Genomic DNA, 23553 nt, shown 5'->3' with positions numbered 1-23553 from the left:
AATTACTCCCTTACTGTTTAGAGATGGAATATATGGATGAAACAAAAAAAAACAAAAACAAAAAAAAACAAAAGTATGACCATGATGTTTTAATTTGATTGATTTTGCAAAGAAGAAATCAGTATCAAATGAAGAGTGCATTTTAAACCTTGTCTAAATCATACAATCATCCAAAATCCTTTCAGAAAGTCTTTATTGAAAGTATTCTATGAAACATTCTGCTACACGGTTTCTGCTTAAAATAATCAAATCAAATCAAAAACCATATTTTGAAACACTCAACTTTGCAGCAATTTGATATTAAGGAAAGTTATGAGTACATCTTAAAGAACAGATAAGAAAGGGACAGTTTAAGAACAAAAACAACAACAATTCCAACTCAGTACTGGGAGCACTGGTCTCTCCTCAGTGTCTCTGTGACTGCAGACTGGGAGCCCTGGGTGGCCTCACAGGTCACAGAGCCCACCTTCCTCCACTGGTCTGCAGGGAGCCTCAGGGTGCTGCTCCAGCTGTAGAGGCCGTCTTTCTGCAGCACTCCTCGGCTGTTGTTCTCCTCCCAACTGCTGCTGCTGCTGCTGCCGTCCACCTTCCAGGACAGACTCCAGTCTGAGGGGAAGCCCTTGTTGGCCAGACACATGAGAGTGGCCTTCCCCTGCTGCAGATCCTCACTGGAGGGGGGCAGCACTGTCACGGTGGGACGGGTATTACCTGGGAGACACCATTCAGATTAGAAAACAGAAAGTATTCAAACATTTAACAGCAGAAACTGTAACAGTTTACATTAAGGAAGGGATTCTCTATGTTAAAAATATTCTGCCAGATGTCTTCATGCTTCACTCGTCTCTCACTGCCACATGGTTTCATTTCCTTTTTAATAAAATCCAAATTTAAACAGATAGAACTATCAGACAATTTGATTGTAAAAGCTTCAGTCTTTTCCTAAAATTTAACAATAAAAAAACGCTTTAGAATCTCATATTTATTGTGATATTTTTTTATATGCAGAAAACCTATTTTTTTTAGACAAAACTGATATTATTTAAACTATTAGTCCTGAAATAAGACAGAAACTGATAGAAAAGGGTTATCCTAGTAACATTTTATCTGATTTTGTAAACTAATTATGACTTTATTCCACAAATAGCATCAGCTTTCTTTCTAAGTTCACATGTATGCATTTACAAAAGACCAACAACCTGGTTAATCGTTAACATCAAAACATTAACACATAAATAACAATTTACCAAAATCTGACGATTATTTTAGAAACAACATTTTGCATTACAAAATATTTGCATTTTACATTACAAATTATTTCTACTGAAATAAGTTATTTCAATTCAGTTTCAATCTGTTTGTTTGTTGAGAGAAAGAAAAAAAATGCAAATATTTTATTCTGTCTGTTAAAAAATTGAAAAAAAAAAAATTCCAAAGATAACACAGTATTTTAGAACTTGGCATTAAGTGTGAAGGTACTTCCAATATCCATTCTAATTCCTCTAGCAAAAGTCAAACATAGTAATAGGAACACACTGAGCGTTATACAAAAACCTCTGCATGTAGAGACATGCTTTCTTTGATTAAATTGAACCTAAAAATCCAGATTAAACTAATGTATTAAGCCAAACACAATTTTGTGTTCAGATTAATGCTAACTAATTATCCCCAGGGTAATTTTGGATTTTGACTATAAAATAACTTTAACTTCTAACAACTGTCTTTGCAAAAAAAATAAGATAAATATTTTTTCAGTTTCAATCTGTGAATCCCTAAAATAGTCGTTTGATATTTTACTTACCTCCAACCTCCAGTCTGGTTCCTCCACCAAAAGTCCACCACAGTGATACAAACTCATTGAGCCGTCGTACAAAAACCTCTGACTGTGGAGAGACACGGCTCTCTGACTGCGTTTGACTAAACTAAAATCTAGGAGCTAAATTTGAACAATGAAAAGAGAAGGCAACTTCTTCTAAATAGAGATTATCACAAATTTTATTATATTTGACAATTCTTTTTACATAATGAATTGTCAATATGTACTCTACTCTGTATTCACCTGCAATGTTTATCTATACATTAAAAAATAAGTGTCAGTTAACCTTTCATACATGAAGTAAAAAAAAAAAAAAAAGAAAAAAAAGGTTCTCTGAAAAGATTAAGCATAAAGTTTTACTTACTTCCAAATTCCAGACTGGTTCCTCCACCAAACGTGTACCACAGTGATACAAACTCATTGAGCCGTCGTACAAAAACCTTTGACTGCAGAGAGGAACGGCTCACTGACTTTAAACCAAACAAAATATCATACTACATGTCTCTAAATGGTTAAGATAATAAACTCTGGCTCATAAATGTGATTGTTAACCCCCTCTTCCAAATAGGTTAAGTTCATTTCGCTTGTACATTTTAATTTCAATTGCAGAAGATAAATAATTAAAAATATCAACCCCATAAAAAGTAATCACTAAATTATGTGTGTTTTTCAATGAGAACAAAAAATTGAGATACAAAATGAATAGTTTTGGACTTCTTAACCAGATCAGTCTTCCTCAAACTGCTTACAGTATGATATAATAATAATAATAATAATAATAATAATAATAATAATAATGGTAATAATAATAATAATAATAATAATATTAATTAATAATAATAATAATAATAATTATTATTATTATTATTATTATTATTATTATTGTAATAATAATAATAATATGATATAATAAAATCTTTATCTGTGAAGCTGTATTATATATTGTATCAACCTGGTTGTTATTAGAGTCAAGTGCAGCTTTTGAACTCAGTACAGATTTTTTTTTTCTCCCAGAATAGATAATTCCCACAAGAATGGAAACTGAAGTAATTAACTTAGAAATGCTCCAAGCTGGAAGGATACTGGTAGATGGTGTGAAATAGAAACAGCATTATGAGTGTCATTACCAAGTCTTTTATTCGTTATTTCTTTACTATGGCTTTTTTTAATTGCTAAAGCATTAAATCGTAAATCTGTACAAATTAGACAAATGCAAATAGCAGGATAAGTAAACAGGGTAGTTTTCTCTGAAAGTAACCTATATTTGCTTATATGACTTAGACTTATTGTTATTTTGTATACATTATATTACATGATAATCATATTATCACTTTGGTTTGGTGCAGCAAGGTGTTAAAAATGTTTTTGAGGACACAGCCAGCTGACCTGCACACTCCTTTGAACATGTTCCAGTCAGAGGATTCAAATTAGACTTCGAGTGCCTTCATGGCCCCCTCAGTTCACACCCTCACCTTCTTCACTGTACTGTAGATTTTGCTCTGATCAACAGGGGCCTGTATGCAATAGCAACAGCATCATCTTCCTGCTGAACAGAGTCTACAATCATCTGGACAAGCAGGCCAGCACTGTGAGAATCATGTTCTTTGATTTCTCCAGTGCCTTCAACATCATCCGCTCCGGCTCTACTAGGTGAGAAGATGACTGCGATGCAGGTGGAGGCCCCCATCGTGTCCTGGATTGTTGATTACCTGACGGGCAACAGTATGTACGCCTACAGAACTGTGTGTCTGACAGGGTGGTCAGCAACACTGCGGCCCCTCAGGGGACTGTCCTCTCCCCCTTCCTCTTCACCCTTTTCACCTCAGACTTCAACTATTGCTCTGAGTCCTGCCACCTTCAGAAGTTTTCTGAAGACTCAGCAATTGTTAGCTTCATTGAAAAAGGTGAATACAGGACTGTGGTGGGCAACTTTGTCACTTGGAGTGAGCTGAATCACCTATAGCTCAATGTGACAAAGACTGAGGAGCTAATAGTGAATCTGAGGAGGACAAAAACACCTGTGACCCCTGTTTACATCCAGGGGGTTCCTGTTGACACTGTGGAGGAGTATAAGTACCTGGGAGTGTACTTTATCAATAAGTTGGACTGGACTAGAAACACCGAGGCGGTCTAAAAAAAGGGCCAAAGCCGACTATTCTTCCTGAGGAGGCTGAAGTCCTTTAACATCTGCGGGGTGATGCTGAGGATGTTTTATGAGTCTATTCTTGCTATCACGCTCTTCTTTGCTGTCACATGCTGGGGCAGTTGGCTGAGGGTCGCTGAAAACAACAGACTGAACAAACTGATCAGGAGGGCCGGTGATGTTGTGGGGGAGCAGCTGAACACTCTGACGACCATGGCAGAGAGGAGGATGCTGTCCAGGTTTCAGTCCATCTTAGACAATGACTCACTTCCTCTCCACGACACACTGGTCCAGCAGACAAGCTCCTTCAGCAGAAGACTCCTCTTACCCAGATGCACCACAGAGCACCACAGGAAAACTGTAACTGGAGCATGCAACAAAAGTAATTTCCCTCTGGGATTATTAAAACATTTCTGATTCTGATAGCATAACAGATAGGTGTCCCGAGGTGGGGGCAGGGGGCTGCTCTAAATCCATATTTTACATTAGTTAAAACCAAGTGTAGACTTTTTTTTGTCCCTGAGTTCCAAAAGCCACATGTTGGTTAAAATGAGGGAGAACAGTCTTCAAATATGCCTTAAACATATACATCAGTGATGCTAACAATGGTAAACTATCTAGGCAGATAGAAATTTTGTGCAGTTAAAAGTCAAAAGCTTGATACACAGAGAGCAGAAGCTGGCAGCTGATCTAGCAATCCAGAGGCAGAAATGCAGGCATCAGGCAGACACGATCTGGATACAGTACTTGATGAGAAGGTTGATGTTAGGAAACACCGTTAGGAAATCCAAGGAATCAGGAACTGGACAGGATGGGACTAAAGTTAACTCTGAGACAGCACTAAGGCTTTTTACCACTTGGAGAGCATTGACCGTCTGTCGTCTCAGGGAACCTTTTTTTAACTCTGCCGAGGTCCTTAACCAGTACCAGCTGGATAAAATCAGCCTGGAAATTAAGCACCACAGCTACACACACTCACTCACAGCAGTACAGAAACTAACAGCTGTAACCCTCCCAAACTTTGAACCCTGTCTGTTTCAACACCCATGGCTCCTTTGACGTAATACAGTGCATACTTTATTTTTTTATTTTTTTATTTCATGTGTCTGTTCCTTGTTTGTTCTGCTTGTTGTTCAGAAATTTTCTTGAAACCATGCCTATCAAAGAAACAAAGTTTATAAAAACCTAATAGCAATTTTACAGAAGGCAAAAATTGAGCATCCCTGTTTTGTGCTTAAGGGGTTCCATCCATCCATCCATCCATCCATCCATCCATCCATCCATCCATCCATCCATCCATCCATCCATCCATCCATCCATCCATCCATCCATCCATCCATCCATCCATCCATCCATCCATCCATCCATCCATCCATCCATCCATCTATCCATCCATTCTTCTGTCACGCTTATCCCTGCTGGGATCGCGAGGGGTGCTGGTGCCTATCTCCAGCTGTCTATGGGCGAGAGGTGGGGTATGCCATGAACAGGTCGCCAGTCTATCGCTGTGCAAAACAGAGACAAACAACCATTCACGCAGACACTCACGGCTAAGGAGAATTTAGAAAAGCCAATTAACCTAACAGTTATGTTTTTGGACTGTGGGAAGAAGCCAAAGAGAACTCATGCACATACAGGGAGAACATGCTAACTCCATGCAGAAAGACCCTCGGCCAGAATCTTTTTTTTTTGTGGACATTGAGGATCAGGTGGTTGTTTCCACACTAGGTCACGAAGTGGTTCACTTGCTCCCTGTAATTAGCTTCTTGTGCATCTTTGACTCATTAATGACTGCAGAGTCATCTGAGTATTTCTGTAGATAACAGGACTGTCTGATACAGGAAGTAAGAGTACAGAGTAAAAAGGAATGGTGCGAGGGCTGTTCCCTGTGGTGCTCCTATACCGCTGACATAAATAGACAGCTGACCCTTCAGTCTAACAAACTCTAGTCTGTTTGTCAGGTACTAATTGATCCAGGCGATTGTTGATGCCTCCAACTGAGTCTTCTGGAGTTTCTAGGTCAGGCTGTATTGTGTTAACTAGAGAAACCAAAGAACATGATCCTCGCAATGCTGTGATAAATAAAGCAATAGATAAAATTATGATAAATAAATAAATAAAACAGCTATTTATCAAAGCCGTCTACACGTCCTGAAACATTGTTTATTTAAAATATTTTAATTTGTGTATTTGCGCTTGTTAGTGTTTTATTTGATCATTTTAAATATGATCTGACACTTGTTCTCGGCAAAAGTTTGTTCATCTTGGTTGTTTTAAAGTGCTGTATAAATAAGGTTGTAGTTTATGGAATGGGAAAAAGTCAAAACTACATGGTAACTTTCATTTTAAAGTAAAACAAAAAATGTTGATTTGTGTCATTGTAAAGAGTTAAATATTTTCAACTATTAACCTTTGTAAAGAAAAAGAGAGGAATAAAACGTACAGGCACAAAACCTTACTAAGCACTTTGTTAAGTGAAGTGAAGTGAAGTTGAGTGTTGGACTCAGATTATTTCCATAGAGCCACTTTGCATCAGCAGCTCCATGCTCCAGCGCTCTGGGAGAGTTTATAGTCCTGAAAGTTGAACACTGGATGACTGACAGCTGTCCTTCATGACAACAGAAGACACAGAAATCCTCCTCATCAAAAACATGACTTTGATCTGCATCCTCATCTGGACTCTCCTCTGCTGCTGCTTCACAGGTAAAGTCCAGAGAATTAAACTCCTCTCCTCTACGAACATCTGTCCTTCTAAAATGAAGAAGACAAACCATGAAGCTGCTTTATGTTTTTGTCTCTGTGTCCTCAGAGTCCAGAGGTCAGGTCACAGTGATTCAGCCTGCAGCAGTGAGAGCTGATCTGGGAGGAACTGTTACCATCAAATGTAGAACCAGTCAGAATGTGTATAGCTCTACCCGGTTAGCCTGGTACCAACAGAAAGATGGAGGAACTCCCAAGCGCCTCATTTATGATGCTAGCACTAGAGACTCATGGACTCCAAGTCGTTTTACAGGCAGTGGATCAAACTCTGACTTCACTCTGACCGTCAGTGGAGTTCAGGCAGAAGATGCTGCTGTTTACTACTGTCAGAGTTTTCATGTCATCAACAGTCAGTATGTGTTCACACAGTGAAAAAGAGTCGTACAAAAACCTCCCTCAATCAAACTGAGCAGAAACTCCAGCTGAGTGTCACACATACTCTGACACAGATCACTACACACAGACAAACAGAAGTTACATAATCTTTAGATTTTTTTTTTACATCTACCTCACGTCTTTGGCAACATTCACACTCAGGCATTAGTGCAAAATTCAGATTTTTTTTAAATTAGATTATTTTGCGTTATATTTCCAAATATACAGGACCTGTATGTGATCTCCTGTATGAGCTGCATTCACACAACTTATGTGTCCTGTATGCACAGTAGAGGACATGATGACATAAAAGGTAAGCATGGTCTGTGTTTACAGAAGTAAAAATGTTATTGCTGGAGCACACATGCAGTCTTTCATTTCATTCCCAACCAGAGCCACTGCATTAACAGCACAATCTTTTGAAGAAGATTGAAAATAAAAACTGCTCTCTGCATTATCGCCCGCCGTGGATGTTGTTTTTCTTGCCGTTTCAGTGTAGTACGAAGCAGGATAGGGACCTTTGTTGAGAATTAATGCCATTTAAGTCAGATTAATTCAACCTGGACTGGTGCTGAACTGGTTTTACATCTGATGGAGACAGTATGTTCGGGAACAATAGACTAAGATTCAGGAATCTGAGTCAGGATTGTATCTCCTGATGAACCTGGAAAACCTGAAAAATACACAGTAGCAATTAAGACAAATCATGATAGATTACAAATGGTTGATGATATATATATATATATATATATATATATATATATATATATATATATATATATATATATATATATATATATATATATATATATATATATATATATATACATATATATATATGTATATATATGTTTAGGCTTCTGGAGGATATATGGACCATTTATCATCTTTCTGTCTCTATTCTCCCATTCTGCAGTATTTGTTAAGTTCTGCCCATACCTTTATGTTATCTCTGCTTTGTCTTGTCATAATAGCTTCATCTGGTCTGTTCCTGTAACTCCATCCTGGGTTGAGACATCAGTTGGGCTACAGCCATCAACATTAAAAGAGAGTTTGTCCTTTCCACTGTCGCTGCATGCATCATATCTTGAAGTCAATGACTCGTTAAAATCAACTGGTTTACCTTGACAGAAACCCTTAACCAGACTGACTGTCATGTCTCTCTAAAGTGCCTGGAGATGACGTGTTGTGACATGGCGTTGTATAAATAAACTGAACTGAGCTGTTTCAGTTGCTGCTCCAAAACTGTGGAATGAGCTCTCCCTCCTCATTAGACAATCCTCTTCATAGTCTATTTTTAAAACTCGTTTTAAAACCTATTTAAAAAAAAAATTTAAATAAAAAAAAAAAAAAAAACTATTTTATACATTGTGTTTTAACACAGAATGAGAATCTGTTTTTGCGTTGGCTTGTTTTATTTATTCTATTTTATTATGTCTGTTGTATTCCTTTTGTTGTTATGCAATTTTAACTTTACTTGGTATGTACAGCAATTCAGTATGTATTTTCATACATATTTAGTTAAAAGATAAATACTCTTGCATGTCTTTAGTAGGATGACTGAAACTATATTAAAACTTTTAATAATGTTTGAGGTTGGTCAGCTTTCTTGAACCTTAAGAAAGCATTTTTTTTATTTTTTTTTATCATAGTCTCCCTTAATGTAGGATTGATGAAATGTAAGCTTTCCTGTCACAAACTGACAACCTGTCCAGGGTGTACCCTCCTTTTTGCACATGGGCAGCTGGAGAGGGGCACCAGCCCCACTGTGACCATGAAGGGTAAAAATAAGAAAATGGATGGATTGAATAAAATCTGTTTGTAAAGAGATCTTTATCAGTTTCTGTGTTCAGTTCCAGCTGCAGGACAAAGTTCAGTTTCAGTTCAGTCAGACTGAGGGAGATTTTGTAAAATGAGTTTTCACTGTTTGAACACCCACTGATTGTTAATGTGTGCACTCTGACAGTAATAAACTCCTGCATCTTCAGTCTGGACTCCACTGATTGTTAGACTGAAGTCTATTCCATTTCCTGCTCCACTTCCAGTGAATCTGGAGGAGATTCCTGAATATCTGGTTGTTGTTATGTAGACCAGAGCTTTATGTGCCTCTCCGTTTTTCTTGTGGTGCCAGGCAAGGTAGTACTGTGAACCAGAGTAAACACCAACTTGCCTACTGGCCTTACAATCGATAGTGACAGTCTGACCGAGCTGCACTGATTTGGCTGTAGGCTGAGTCAAAACAACATTTTGTCCGTCAGACCCTGAGGAGAGAGAAGAAAGAGTGGACATGAGAAAATTAGGTGAAACTTGGCTTCACTATATATATCTTTTTTTTCATGATGGAAAATAATTTTCCTCACCATGAGTGAAGCAGAGGAGAGTCCAGATGAGGATGCAGAACACACTCATGTTTTTACAGAGCAGTATTTCTGTGTCTTCTGTTGTCATGAAGGTCAGCTGTCAGTCATCCAGTGTTCAACTCTCAGGACTATAAACTTTCCCAGAGCACTGGAGCATGGAGCTGCTGATGCAAAGTGGCTCTATGGAAATAATCTGACTTAATGAAAATGAACTGGGATCAAAAAGACAACGAATCAATGAATTGATGAAGGAATTGATTAACAGTCTTTAATGTGTTGATCCTTTTTTTTCCTGTTTTTTTAGTCTCACAAAAGTGTTTATTTGGTTATTTTCTTTTCAGATAAAAAAAAAAATCCTGATAACCTATTTAAAATAATCTTTACTTTACATTATTGTATCTTTTCATATTGTTAAAGGCTTTGTACGATGACCTAACTTGTGTCCTTATGTTGAAGTTTATGTTTAGATATGTTATCAATATGGTTTTAAATATACTTTTAAATATATAAATGTGCATTTGCCCAATTTAGAGTCTAAAAGTTTGAATTAAACTGGTCTCTATCACTGTTATACCCAGTCTAAATTAAAAGCTCTGAATGGTTAGATGCTGGTAACTTGCTATGTAATTTCTTTAAATACTTCTGGTCTTAATGCAGTAAAAATGACAGTTGTGTCATTCTAATGGAAGATTAAAAGATTGACACAGAAAGCAAAAAGATTAAAAATGCATGTTTTTTTCCCATCAATTTTCAAGATTTTCAATTTTCCATCAAGTTTTTCAGATGATTTAAAACAAGATTTAAACTTAGGAACAGCAACTAAAGGGGTGGGGGGTTAAATATCAATTTTTTTTTTTCTTTTAAGGAAAATTAAATTAATTAAATTAATGTTTTTAACAAGAATGTTGTCTAAAGCAGTATACATTTCCGCAAAGTGGTCCTTTTCACAAAGCAGGTTTAAAAAACTCAGATTCAAATCCACAACTCTAAATTGATCTAGTTTAAAGTCAGAAACTCTGAGTTTTAATTTTCACGATGGCTGCTATGAACTAGTTTAATCAACTCCCAGTAGAACCACTCAGACTTCAGCACATGCGTAACAAGTATGAAAAGCCATTATCAATGGAGCGCCAAGTAACCATGACAACAGGCAACAGGAAATGCCTACTTCACCCCAGTGGAACTGGAGATTTTAATGCAGAAATGAAAAAATAAAAAAAGGAGAATGTGTTTAAAGGAGAGAAAGCTGGTGAAGGAGAAGATTGTTGCTTGAGTTAATGAGTAAGTTTATATGAAGTGGGCTATGGCAGGCAGTTTTTTTCATTTATTAAAGGCATTGTCCACTCTGTTGTTCCATTTGTAGATCACTAAAATAAGATTCTTCCTGATAAAAACATATATTTTTTTATCGGGAATACAAATTAATTGGCCGTTCTGACATTTATCAGCTTGACTGAACATGTATTTATGATATCTGATATACATAGTTTCATATTCAAAAATCCTGACCAGTAATATTAGGGATATGGAGATATAAAATTAATTTATAGAAATGAATGAAGGGGAATATTTTTTTAATGCTAGTAGATAAATGTATCTATTTAGGTGAATTCTTCTAGCAGCATGTCAGGATGAAATCTCAAAATGTTGTTCTAATATATTGGTCCTGTGCATCATCTCATGCGTCCCTTCTCATGTTAATTCAGTCTCTTTTTACACAGTAAATACTGTTTTCAGCCGTGTTTCGGATACTATCATCCCAATAAATGCTTCTTATTAGGGGCTGTCAGTCCCATTGAATGGCTACAGATTGTGCCAGTAGGCTCATAAGGTTGTTATCATCGAGTGAATCCTAACCCTAAAGTAATTCCTTTTCCCACGTGGTATTAATGAATCTATTTTTGCGTGATCTAAAAATAATTTCAGTAGTTCTTCTTCATGTACTGTGAATTTAACTAAATAGAAATAAAATGATTTGCATCTTGCTCAAATAAAAAAAGCGAGTAATCTCATGCCCTGTCAACTGAGTTGTAGAATCCTCTTCCTTTAAATATTTAATTATAAAAGAAATGCTGATAGAAAAAAAAATTATTTAATAAAAAATATTATATAAAATATTATAATAATATTATAATATAAAATATGCTGATCATTCTTTGATAAGGTCCTCGTCAAACAAACATTGCAATGTTTGTTTAACGAAGAATGTACAATGTTTGTACTCTCTTTATAAACGAGAAAAGTCAGAGTTTCCCTGTTTTCAGACTTAGAGAACTTAAGAGTTTTTGGTAAACCTGCTTCGTGAAAAGGACCCCAGGGCTAGAACATTATCTGCCACACCTCTGCAAACAACCCAGTAAGGCAAAAAAAAAAAAACAACTCCATACAGGTAGCCAAAGATCGTCACTCTATTCGTCAACCATTAAAAGATATAACCAAAGAAAAAGATGACAGCACCATATCCAATTTGTTAATAAATCTTATAAAAGATTAACTTCCAACATCCAGTCTAGTTCCTTTCCAAAACCTGATTCAAACTGATTGATCATTAGAACAAAAAACTTCCAACTTCAGATTGATGAGGCTCTTTGACATATTTACTGAAACATTTGTTGTTTGTGGATCATTGTCAAATAGGCTGAGGATAAAGAGCATATAGTACATAAGCCTATAAATGTGCTATATACTATACTATATTTCTTTAAGATTGTCATAAAATAATTTTTAGCTTAGGCAAAATTATCCAATTAAAGTACCCACTGTAGAATAAGTCTGTTTTTTTAGATACATTTCAACTATTACATTGACAATATTTTGTTTCATTTTTTACTGAGAACCTTTTAATATAGCTATAAAATACACAAATGTAAAAAAAGATTTAGAGGTCAAGAAATAAAAAAGACATCACATTTACACTTCAACAGCTCAGGTTACCCAAGAGTATTAATTTTCCCTGATCATTGATACTTTACATATCTTTCAACAGTAAAATGGAGGCTTTATGGACTGTAGAGTTCAGCACCATGTGACTGACTCTGTGTTTGCATATGTGTCCTGCCTCTCTGCTCCCAGCTGTTAAGAGGTCAGTGTTGATCAGAGGCTGTCCAGGTCTTTCAGAGCCACTGAACCACCAGCAGCACAATGATGATGTTACTGACTCTACTGCTGACCATCCTGGAGCTCCTGGTTCAGGGTGAGACTCTCTGCTCAAAGCTTAGCTTTACAGTACTGTATTTAACAACAATGGAGAAAAACACAAATTCATACTTTATTCTTCTCTTCCAGGTTCATCAGGAGACAAAATCATGACACAGACTCCAAAATCTTTGTCTGTTGTTCAAGGACAGACTGCCACCATTACATGTAAAGCTAGTGAATATGTCAGCTATGAGGTAGACTGGTACCTTCAGAAACCTGGGGAAGCAATTAAACTTCTTATTTATCATGTAACAAACCGTCAGCCTGGAGTTTCTGATCGTTTCAGTGGAAGTCAGTCTGGAAATGTTTACACTTTGACCATCAGCAGAGTTCAGGGTGAAGATGCAGGAGTTTATCATTGTCAGCAAGATCACAGCACACCGTTCACACAGTGATACAACGTCGTACAAAAACCTCCCTCAGCAACAGAGGAACTGATCCACAGCTGCATTGAGGCAGAAGTTTTGCATAAACCCCAGATAGTAACAGTTGAAAGTAACAGTTTCTGCTTTTCATCATTCTCAGTTAAAGTATTTTAAATTAATTCTTACATGTTTTTTAAAGAGATGTTTAGTCTAACATTTACCTTTCTAAGTTATAAAACCTCCATTGCTATGTTTCACAGGCGCCGTTTAAATAAGGTTGACTTTGAGTTGTTGTCACATTGTTAGTGTATAACACAGTAACGACAGTTCGAAATTGAATCACTTACTTAAACAGTGCTTAATTTAGATTGTCTTTTACATTTTTGATATAAACGTTTTGAAATTTACATGACTCTGAGAGAAAAAATAGTTTGAGAACAAAATAATATATGCGTATTTTATCATTTAGTGAAGGTGAAATTGTTATTTAAGATTAAAACGTTTTTATAATTAATAGTGGACAAGATTAACATTTTAATTGGGTTAATTACAGGGTCTTTAATCAAAGAATCACAATTTATCACATACTAATGGAAAATATTATATAGACAAAATAAACAACCTTTTAAATTCAAAAACACGTTTTCTCTTTGATTAATAAATTAATAATTATATGAGCAGAACAAAACACCCAAATATTGTCTATATTCAACTATTTAGGTCATTCAACCAACAGCTCGGTTGAAAGTTATAATATTTTACCTTTTTTAAGAAACCCTTGATATTTTATACAATATAAAAAAAAACTACTTCTAGAGCAGTGTGAACACTACATGAAGTTTAATTATAGCATGATATTGCCTGGAAACAGAAAATAAAAAAGTTTCATTTCTAATACTGACAGAACCATCACAGTTCAGCTCTGCATAAATCATTGCCTTAGCTTCACAATTTCTATTTATTATAGAGCATTTGCTGCTATTGAAACAGTTACCACTGAGGCTACACTGGAAAAACGTTCTAGAAATAAGTAGAAATTTCTCAAATTATGTGTATTTACCCTTTTTTTGAGTAGGTGAATGAGATCATTTGCCAATGGAATTAGTATTTTTATTCTTAAAATAAGATATTTAGATAAAATGCACTTGAAATAAGTGTGTTTTCTTATTTTAAATGTAAATTGTCTTGTTCCATTGGCAAAATGTCTCTTTTACCTTCTCAATTCAAGAACAAATGCACTTATTTTAAGAAAAAATGACTCATCTAGGTTTTGATTTTTTCCAGTGTACTTTTTCTTGTTAAGCCAATAACAGAGACAGATAATCCATGTTGCTGATCTTGGTTCATTCCTAACTGTCTGATTAAGGCATCTGCTATCACACTTCCTCCTCAGCCTAAATGTTCACACCGATATGGTTTGAGCCATGGTTTTATAAGCTTTAATATCCTCAGTGGAATGACACCTGTGATGTCTCTTGTGCATCAGATTTATGAGTGCACATGAAACAGGAATTATAAAGGTTCCCGCTTGGGACTAAAATGCAATTAATTGCATGAAATTTTCTAATGTGTAAAATATTTCTAATTATGATATAATTATTATCATCAGAATGTCTTATTAGAAGAACCTATCAATGTCATTAGATTGCTGCGTGTGAGTCTATGTTTGTGTGATTGTGTGAGATTTCTTTTCTGATGATCATTGGTTGGCATCAAGATTGGGTCCTTCACCCAATCTAATGGTTCTGCCATCAGCCCTGAACAAGCTTCTCTCATCCTTACAATTTGACGCCCACCTTATTTAAGTCTTTACAAGCTAGACCTCTTCTTTCCAGTAAACTCATTCTACAAAACCTAGAATCCAGACTGTTCTAATATGAAGTGCTCCTTTGGTTTTATATTACGTAATTCTGTCTGTCTGCTGCTCGTGTGGCTTTAGATGAAAGTCAGAAAACCAAAGAAACTATGTTGATATAAATCTGATATATCAGCTTCAGCAGTTGTTACTGGAAATTATTTTTTGTCTGAAAAGGTAAGGAAAAATAACAATAATTTATTGTTAATATGAATAAATGGAGTGGAGTAAAGGCAGAAGTAATCAATTGTCTTTTATTGTTTTTCAAAAGAAAATAAACTTTTGAACACGATACAGAGATTGTAAAGATGCAGCCTAGCAATCAGTTTTTAAAGGAATGGATCTGAAGCAGAAGAAAAAAGTTAACATTCATTGAATCAGCACAGGACTAGGAGCATTGGTCTCTCCTCAGTGTCTCTGTGACTGCAGACTCGGAGCCCTGGGTGGCCTCACAGGTCACAGAGCCCACCTTCCTCCACTGGTCTGCAGGGAGCCTCAGGGTGCTGCTCCAGGTGTAGAAGCCGTCCTTCTGCATAACTCCTCTGCTCTTATTCTCCTCCCAGGTGAAGGTGTTAATGCTGCCCTCCACCTTCCAGGACAGACTCCAGTCTGAGGGGAAGCCCTTGTTGGCCAGACACATGAGGGTGGCCTTCCCCTGCTGCAGATCCTCACTGGAGGGGGGCAGCACTGTCACGGTGGGGCGAACATTACCCACTGCAGAGAGACAAGAAAACGCAAAGTCACAGATTAAAGTCTTTTAAGTTCCACTTCTCGTTCTTGGCTTTGTAACCATCGCAACACAAATGCACCACTGCTCAACCAGAGCAACAGAAATGTTTCAGTATCAAATAGAAAACAGCCGACATTTCTTTCTGGATGATTTTTAAAGTGTTCTTAACAAACTTACTATTCAAAATTAAAAGAATGCCTACTTTACTTCAAGACCTCAAAATAAAGCTTTTTTCTATAGCGTTGTTAAGATTTTTACTTCCACCTAAATTACACAAATTAAATAAACCACCACTTAGAAACTCTGTTTTTTATATGTAGTATAAATGTTGAATTTAAATAAAAAAGGTTCCAGACAATTTCGCTTTCAAAACTGTCATCAAAACATAAGAGAAAACAGAAATGGGACACAAATTCAGCTACAGCCAGTGACACATCGCTTGTTAATAAAAAGAAGTATAAGAAAAAAAGTAAGAGGTTGTTGTTCTATAAAACCTAATAAATCTAAATGTAGCATAGTAAAACATAAATATAATTGAAATCTTTATTCTGCTAAATCTTGGTTATCAGTTATTGAGAATTATTAACAGGTATTAAGACTCATCATATTAGTGCAACTCCAGGATCAAAGTTTTTATTAAAACTTAGTTTAGATAAATAAATAAGAAGTAAATCCCCTCAAATACACTTGTCCTCTTGACAAAAAACATTAAAAAAATTGACATCAGAGAGAAAACAAATTTTGAAAAGCTTAGTTGTACTTACGGTTAACATCCAGTCTGGTTCCTCCACCGAACGTGTACCACAGTGATACAAACTAATGCAACTGTCGTACAAAAACCTCATATTGTTAAAGACACGGCTCTCTGACTCTGACACAAACAAATTATACAGGATGAAAACCTTTCTCAAACATGAGAATATTAAACTTTGCTAAATTAGAATGATAATTAAACCATGTAAAGTATTCTCATTAGTTGTATTATTTATTTTAGCATTTTTACTGCTTTTTATATAAGCAACCAATCAGTCTGGCTATCATTAATCATTAAGATCATTGTTTACATTTCTTAGATTACATTGTAAGGCTCATATGAGAAACATGCCTAATACCTCTGATTGGCAAGGTATGCGTTTCTCTTTTGATAAAATATATGGATTTACCAAAGAAACTGATTGTTTCCTCAGTTTAAGGCCTCAGGCAACTATTGGTCTGTAAAAAAATCTCAGGCTCTAACTTTCCTTTCATAGATTTTTGTCTTGTTAATAGTATTGTAATAGTTTTTTTTTATTGAAAATGGCCTGTTGGGTGTGCTTTGGTGGCGCAGTGGTTAGCACACACGACCCATGTATGGAGGCCTTAGTCCTTAATCTGGCCGACACGGGTACGAATTCGGCCTGTGGTCCTTTGCTGCATGTCTCTCCCTCTCTCTCATACTCCCTTTCCTATCAGCCTACCGTTGAAAAAACAAGCCACTAGTGCCACAAAAAAAATTAATAATTGCCAATTAAAAATTATTGACAACTATTCATCAGTTATCTTTACCCTCTCATCCTTGTATGCCTATCTCCAACAAGTATTGAGAAAAAAGTGAAGTTCAGTATGGACCAGTCGCCACTCAATCACTAGGGGTCAGTTTCATGAAGCAGATTTAACAAATTCGGCACAACAAGTATGACGAGTCACCATGACAACAGGCAACAGGAAGTGCCTATTTCACTCCACTGGAGATAGAGATTTTATGCAGAAAGAAACAGAAACAACGCTACTGATACAAAGGAGAGGAAGATGGCAAAGGAGAAGATTGTTGCTCGAGTTAATGCCTAAGTTTATATAAAGTGGTTTATGGTAGTCCATTTTTACATTTATTAAAAGCAATCCTCTCAGTTATTCCATTTGTAAATCACTAATATAAGATTCTTCCAAACTGTAATAATATATTTTAAAAATTACATTTTTGTTGCAGAAACTGAATTTTAGAAAGTAAAAAAAAAAACTATGCTTGTAAGAATTAGGTTTTATATATCTAGAAATGTTTACACATTTTAAGTTCTAACTGTTCTAACATTTATCAGCTTGGCGAATATGTATTTATGATGTCTGAAAAATATTTTTCATGATTAAAATAATACAAATACTGACCAGTAATATTAGGAATATGGAGATCTGAAATTAACTTCAAGACATCCAGAATGTTTATTCTAGATGTGTAGTATGTCATTTAGTTTGAAATGGTCATTTAGACAAAGAGTTATTTTCAGAATGATCCGAATTAACCCAGCTGGGATTATATGGACTGTATTCCACAGCGGGTTTTTGGAAAACATAGAAGTTACATACAGCAAAACCCCAGTCTGAAATCCAAAGCTAGAACTATGTTGATGTAAGGCACCAGTGTAAACAACTGCACCACTGTACAGCCTCACTATGAAGAATTTTGGTTTTCATGACATTTTCATTTAGCATAACAGTTTTGAGACCCTTATTTAAATTGCTGAGCAGCTTTTAGTAACTTTTCAGCAATATTTTCAAGATTAATCATTAATGAAGTCCTTGAAGACTTTGAGGTTGGAAGGCCTGCTTTCCATCAGTAAACTAAAGCTCATACCATTGAAACATTATAGAGGCAGGACTATGACTTGTCCATTGAATATTTTCATAATACTGTTAAGAAACTGTTGGCAAAAGTAAAGGATTTCAGTAATATAATGACTGTTATACTACTGATAGATTTTTAATAAGAGGTAAAGTCTGTAATAATTTCAGGAAGGGATCGAAGCTGCCTTTGCGCAAAAGAAGGTCAAGTACTCAGAGCTGGCTGCGGAGTGCCGGGAGGCGGGCTGGAAGACTTCCATCTACCCAGTAGAGGTCGGATGCCGAACCTTCACAGGGTTGTCGACCATACGCCTCCTGAAAGACGTGGGAGTCACGGGAGGAAGGCTGAGGAAGGCAACAAAGGAACCAACTGAGGAGGCGGAGAAAGGGAGCTTTTGGCTCTGGCTGCATAGGAAGGACAGAACCTGGGGGAATAACACCCAACCCCCAGATAACAGTTGCAGGGAATAACATCTTTCAGCTGCAGGGTGTGACAGGGAGACGTCCCTGTCACTGCCCCACCACCAGGAGACGTTCCAGGATTAAAGGGGCGAAACGTTGGTGAATGGTGGTTCCTGGCTGACGACCCTGCAGCTGACCCATGGGCACCGGAGGAGGTGCGACAGCCAGAAATGCCAAGCAGGATTTAACACCCTCCTGTACTATCCTCAGAGATTTCCAATGAAGTCTTTACCAGGGGGTAGATGGTGTAAGACCAATTGCTCGAGGGTCTTCATCAGGTGTGAAGTCAGCGCTACCGTCCTGTAGCTGCTGAGGTCTTTTGGATGTTTTGTCTTTGGCACTGGTACACAGAAGAGGTCTTCCACAGTTGTGGTACTTCTCCCAGCCTCAGGCTTAAGTTGAAAATGTAGCATATGATGCCATGCAGTTCACCTGCACAATATCTCAGACGCCTGGAGCTGATGCTGTCTGGACCTACAGCCTTTTGCTCCTTGATCATTGACTCAGAGATTATTCCAAACTGCCATTACCAGCTTCCTGCTTTGTCAGGAAGCTGGTAATGGCAGCTAGAAACAGATTAGCAGTTAATATTCTTTCATTGCTTTACTCTAAAAAGTAGTGGTTTTAAACCAAATCTTATATCTCTTAAAGATAAAGTCTAAATGTTATGATAAAGTCATTAAATACATATAAACATATTTTAACTTTGTTTCACAGACAATCAACGATTGTGGCTCGCTAGCTGGTAAGTTAACTGTCCGGCATTCAGCTGGGGGAATGAGCTGACAGTGTGGATACTGCTTTGGCACAACCCTTCATGTTAATGCCTGTTTTGGGTAGTGGTGGCCTACAGTCCCACGGACAGTCCCATGTTCCTCAGCAAAACCCTTAACCCCCACACTGCTCCCCGGGCGCCGCACAATAGCAGCCCACTGCTCCCTAAGGGGATGGGTTAAATGCAGAGACCTAATTTAATCCTTACTTGTCACAGTGTAATGACAACAAACCGTTGGGGAAAATTATTGACTCAATAAAGTGAAAGAATGATTTAAAAAAAAAAAAGTTATTTTAAATGAGTTTTAGTTGGAAGCCAACTGGACATTTGCTCCCTCAGTAGGTGTCAAAGTTATTACAGAGGCAAGTGTTTTGCAGCAAAGTAGAGTTTAGGTCTCTCCAGAGAGAATCAATTGAAGTTATTTTCCCCCTCATCTGCACTCTACAAACTTTGTGCAGCATTTAGCTCTCCAGGTTGCATGATGACTGGAAGATAAAACAAAGGAAAGAAATTATATGTGGATTAGAAACAATCGTGTCATGCAGTATAACCTGTCTTGTCTAATCAAGCAGTTGCATCTTTCTTAACACTTAGACTTCACTCATCAGTTTAGCTTTATTGAGTAAGTATGAATGCACCCACCAGATAAGACTGGGACCATGCAAAGGAGGGATATTTTAGTATGAAACCGGTGATCAAAAAACAGCTTCCATCAACAATTTAAAGTTAACTCTGAATAGAATAGAGATTATGGTGAAGAACATTTCATTAGCTTTTTTTTGCCTCTCTCTCTTTTGCTTCAGATATTTCAAAATAACTGATTTTAAGCTACAATACTGATAATTATTACATCATAGTGATGTAAGCAGTCGTTCTAAGTCAACATGTTTTAGTGTTTTTTAGGTGTTTGGCATCATGGCCTCTAAAAGTTTGTGGGGGGCACCACTGTGTACTCAGGGTTCCTAAACAAAAAAAAGAATTAATTATTACAATTCTTTGGCTGGAGATGCAGCCTAGTGGGTAGAGTATTGTGCTTGGAATCCAGAGGTTGTGAGTTCAAGCCCCACTCGCACAGACTGCTACCCGGGGGGTGTACATTAGCAGCCCACTGCTCCTCATGGGGATGGGTTAAATGCAGAGAGTTAATTTCTTTGCTCTGTACCTTTGACAGTGTAATGACAAGGTGGAAAATTAAAATAAATGGCCAACACTTCCCCTGACAAAGTCTGTAATCAGTCAGTCAGAGTATTTCCATAGAGCCACTTTGCATCAGCAGCTTCATGCTCCAGTGCTCTGGGAGAGTTTATAGTCCTGAGAGTTCAACACTGGATGATTGACAGCTGATCTTCATGACAACAGAAGACACAGAATTCCTCCTCATCTAAAACATGACTTTGATCTGCGTCCTCATCTGGACTCTCCTCTGCTGCTGCTTCACAGGTAAAGTCCAGAGAATCAAACTCTTCTCTTCTATGAACATCTGTACCTCTGAAATGAAACTGAGTAACCATGAAGCCGCTTTATGTTTTTGTCTCTGTGTCCTCAGAGTCCAGAGGTCAGGTCACAGTGACTCAGCCTGCAGCATTGAGAGCTGATCTGGGAGGATCTGTCAGCATCAGATGTAGAACCAGTCAGAATGTGTATAGCTCTAAGGTTTTAGCCTGGTACCAACAGAAAGATGGACAATCTCCTAAGCGTCTCATTTATTATGCTAGCTCTAGAGACTCCTGGACTCCAAGTCGTTTTACAGGCAGTGGATCAAACTCTGACTTCACTCTGACCATCAGTGGAGCTCAGGCTGAAGATGCTGCAGTTTACTACTGTCAGGGTTACCATGACATCAACAGCAAAAGGATGCTCACACAGTGAAAAACAGTCCTACAAAAACCTCCCTCCCTCAGACTGAACTGAAACTACATCAGAATCTCACACAGACAAACACAGAGTAGCAGTTTTTTTTTTTTTTTTTTTTTGCAATATCTGTAGCACTGCTGTGGCGCTGCTCCATCTTACAGGTGGTCACGGTCTGGCGGCTTCTAGCGGCTACGTTGGCGAACCACAATCGGGCCCCCTGTCGTTCGGCGGTTAGCAGAGCTGGATTAGCTCCTCTCTGTCTCTGCTGCAGCAAGATTCGGGATACACTGAGTTTCACTCAGTTTGAATTGCACGAGGATTAAAAACACTGCGTTCAGCACCTTCTGAATTGCAGGAAAAAGGCAGTCTGACTCGATCCAGCGAGCACAGACTTCTCCGGAGGGGTATTGGTTGCTACGTAGCGTAGCCTTCAGCTGGGGGCGCTCTTTGCCTTTGAGCGGCACGAACTGCCGGAGATATAGGATGCTAATATGGGGAGCTAGTGTTTTTTTAAAACCTACGCTAGAGGGGCGGTCAAATCAGCGAGAGTGGATCTTAACACTGAGAACAGTTTTTGAAGCTCAACTTTTCTTCATCTTTTTATTGTATTTTTGGTATCTTTAGGACAAATCACTATAACTCAGACTCCTAAATCTTACTCTGTTGTTGTAGGACAGACTGTCTCCATTAAATGTAAAATGAATCCAAGTACAAGTTGATGCTTCCGCTGGTAGCTTCAGAAACCAGGAGAGGTCCTTTAACTAAACTAAAGTCTGGGATCTCTGATTGTTTCAGTGGAACAAATTCTGGGAATATAAATTACACTTTGGATCATCAGTTGAGTTCAGTCTTAAGATCCTGGAGTTTACTGTTACGTTCAGGGTCATCAGCTCATTGGCAGCTGTTGTGTGTTCACAAAGTGCAAAACAGGCCTACAAAAACCTCCCTCAATCAAACTGAAGAGAAACTCCAGCTGAATGGTTTTCGGAAGTTACTAGCCATTTAGAAATTTTCACTAGCCACAATTTTGTGGTTAGAAAATTATATTAACATGAATGAAGATGAAAAGGACTTGTTAAAGTTTACTAAGGCTAGATGTACAACTTTCAAAATGTTGATGACCTTTGTACAGACTCATCAAACTACATAATGTTTAACACTAACAGTTATTATAAAATATTCAGCTCACATACTCATCCGTATAAAGTCCCTTTTATATGAAGATTTCCAGTGTACAGCGTAATAAAATATATTGTTTCTTATCGCATTTTCAAAATGTTACAGTTAAGTTCTCTTAGCTATAAACCAAGTGAGGTCTACAGCATGGACTCATGAATGCCAATGTGGCAGCGAGGGAAAATTTTATAATTATACAGTCTGGAGAGCATTTCATGAATACGCAAAAATATGGAGGTGGAGGTCCCAAACTCAGGAATGATTTTGTAAATATTTTCGATATGCATAGAGTTTTGTTTTTATCACCAGTTGTAAGAAGGCAATGTTTATTTCATTTTTTATTGGAGTTGTTGTTCTGTCAATTAAATTGAATTACAGATCAAGCAAAAGAAAATTGCTAATGGTTTGTAAACTTTGGTCCAAGTCCCAGACACCCAGGTTAAAACCCAGTGACACAGAGGCTTTATTTACAGATGGAACAGAGAGATGATTAAGAGCTATCAGCACACTTTTAGATGAAAGACATTTAAAAAGTTTGGAGAACTCAAAAGAGAATTTGAATTTGTCAATAATTACATATTGAGGTATCTACAGCTAAGATAATTATGTGATATAAATATATTAAGAGAAAACCTGAATTGTAAATCTGGTTATTTCGTACAGTATAAATTAGACTTAGACTTAGACAGACTTTTTTTGTCATTTTGAACGCACAAGTGTATACAAAAAGACATTTAGTTCAGTACAGCTCTCAAGAGATTTTTTTTTAAGTGCAGCCTTGGTAAGCAGCAGTAATACATGAAAGCAATAAATGTTGGAGCCTGTGCATCAAAGTCACCAGCAGTTTGGGATTAATTAGTCTATGGTAAAAATTCATCTTTTCTGATCCTGTTAATCTACTCTGGTATCGTTGATATAGAGAACGACTTTGGGATATTAAAAAGAGACAAAAAAAAAAAAAAAGAATACATAAATAAATAATGATCTCAGCACTGATGCTGGGCTGATCAATCAGTCTATACACCTGCTTTGCTCCACCCGTCCGCAATCATCTCTCACCGGCTTTCCCTTGCTATAATCCCCATCAGACCA

The 23553-nt window shown here is 37.1% G+C and overlaps 5 gene segments (V, D, J or C); 3 read left to right on the top strand and 2 right to left on the bottom strand.

The window, feature by feature from the left end:
- Positions 1 to 356: 356 nt before the first annotated feature.
- LOC119794991 lies at positions 357 to 9500 on the bottom strand. The segment is given in 4 exon segments: positions 357 to 708; positions 1799 to 1832; positions 9021 to 9352; positions 9452 to 9500. Coding segments are annotated over 4 exon segments (744 nt in total).
- On the top strand, positions 6570 to 7088 carry LOC119794994. The segment is given in 2 exon segments: positions 6570 to 6659; positions 6766 to 7088. Coding segments are annotated over 2 exon segments (375 nt in total).
- A 3047-nt stretch (positions 9501 to 12547) lies between the features above and the next one.
- LOC119794996 lies at positions 12548 to 13170 on the top strand. The segment is given in 2 exon segments: positions 12548 to 12644; positions 12737 to 13170. Coding segments are annotated over 2 exon segments (360 nt in total).
- A 2087-nt stretch (positions 13171 to 15257) lies between these two features.
- On the bottom strand, positions 15258 to 18797 carry LOC119795084. The segment is given in 4 exon segments: positions 15258 to 15583; positions 16364 to 16415; positions 18482 to 18619; positions 18717 to 18797. Coding segments are annotated over 4 exon segments (597 nt in total).
- Positions 18798 to 20819: 2022 nt separating this feature from the next.
- LOC119795083 lies at positions 20820 to 21300 on the top strand. The segment is given in 2 exon segments: positions 20820 to 20871; positions 20978 to 21300. Coding segments are annotated over 2 exon segments (375 nt in total).
- Positions 21301 to 23553: the final 2253 nt, after the last annotated feature.

The sequence above is a fragment of the Cyprinodon tularosa genome, unplaced genomic scaffold (assembly GCF_016077235.1).
Source record: "Cyprinodon tularosa strain WSP-4 unplaced genomic scaffold, ASM1607723v1 ctg5, whole genome shotgun sequence".
NCBI classification, from domain to species: Eukaryota; Metazoa; Chordata; class Actinopteri; order Cyprinodontiformes; family Cyprinodontidae; genus Cyprinodon; species Cyprinodon tularosa.
This window is presented reverse-complemented; position numbering and strand designations above follow the sequence as displayed.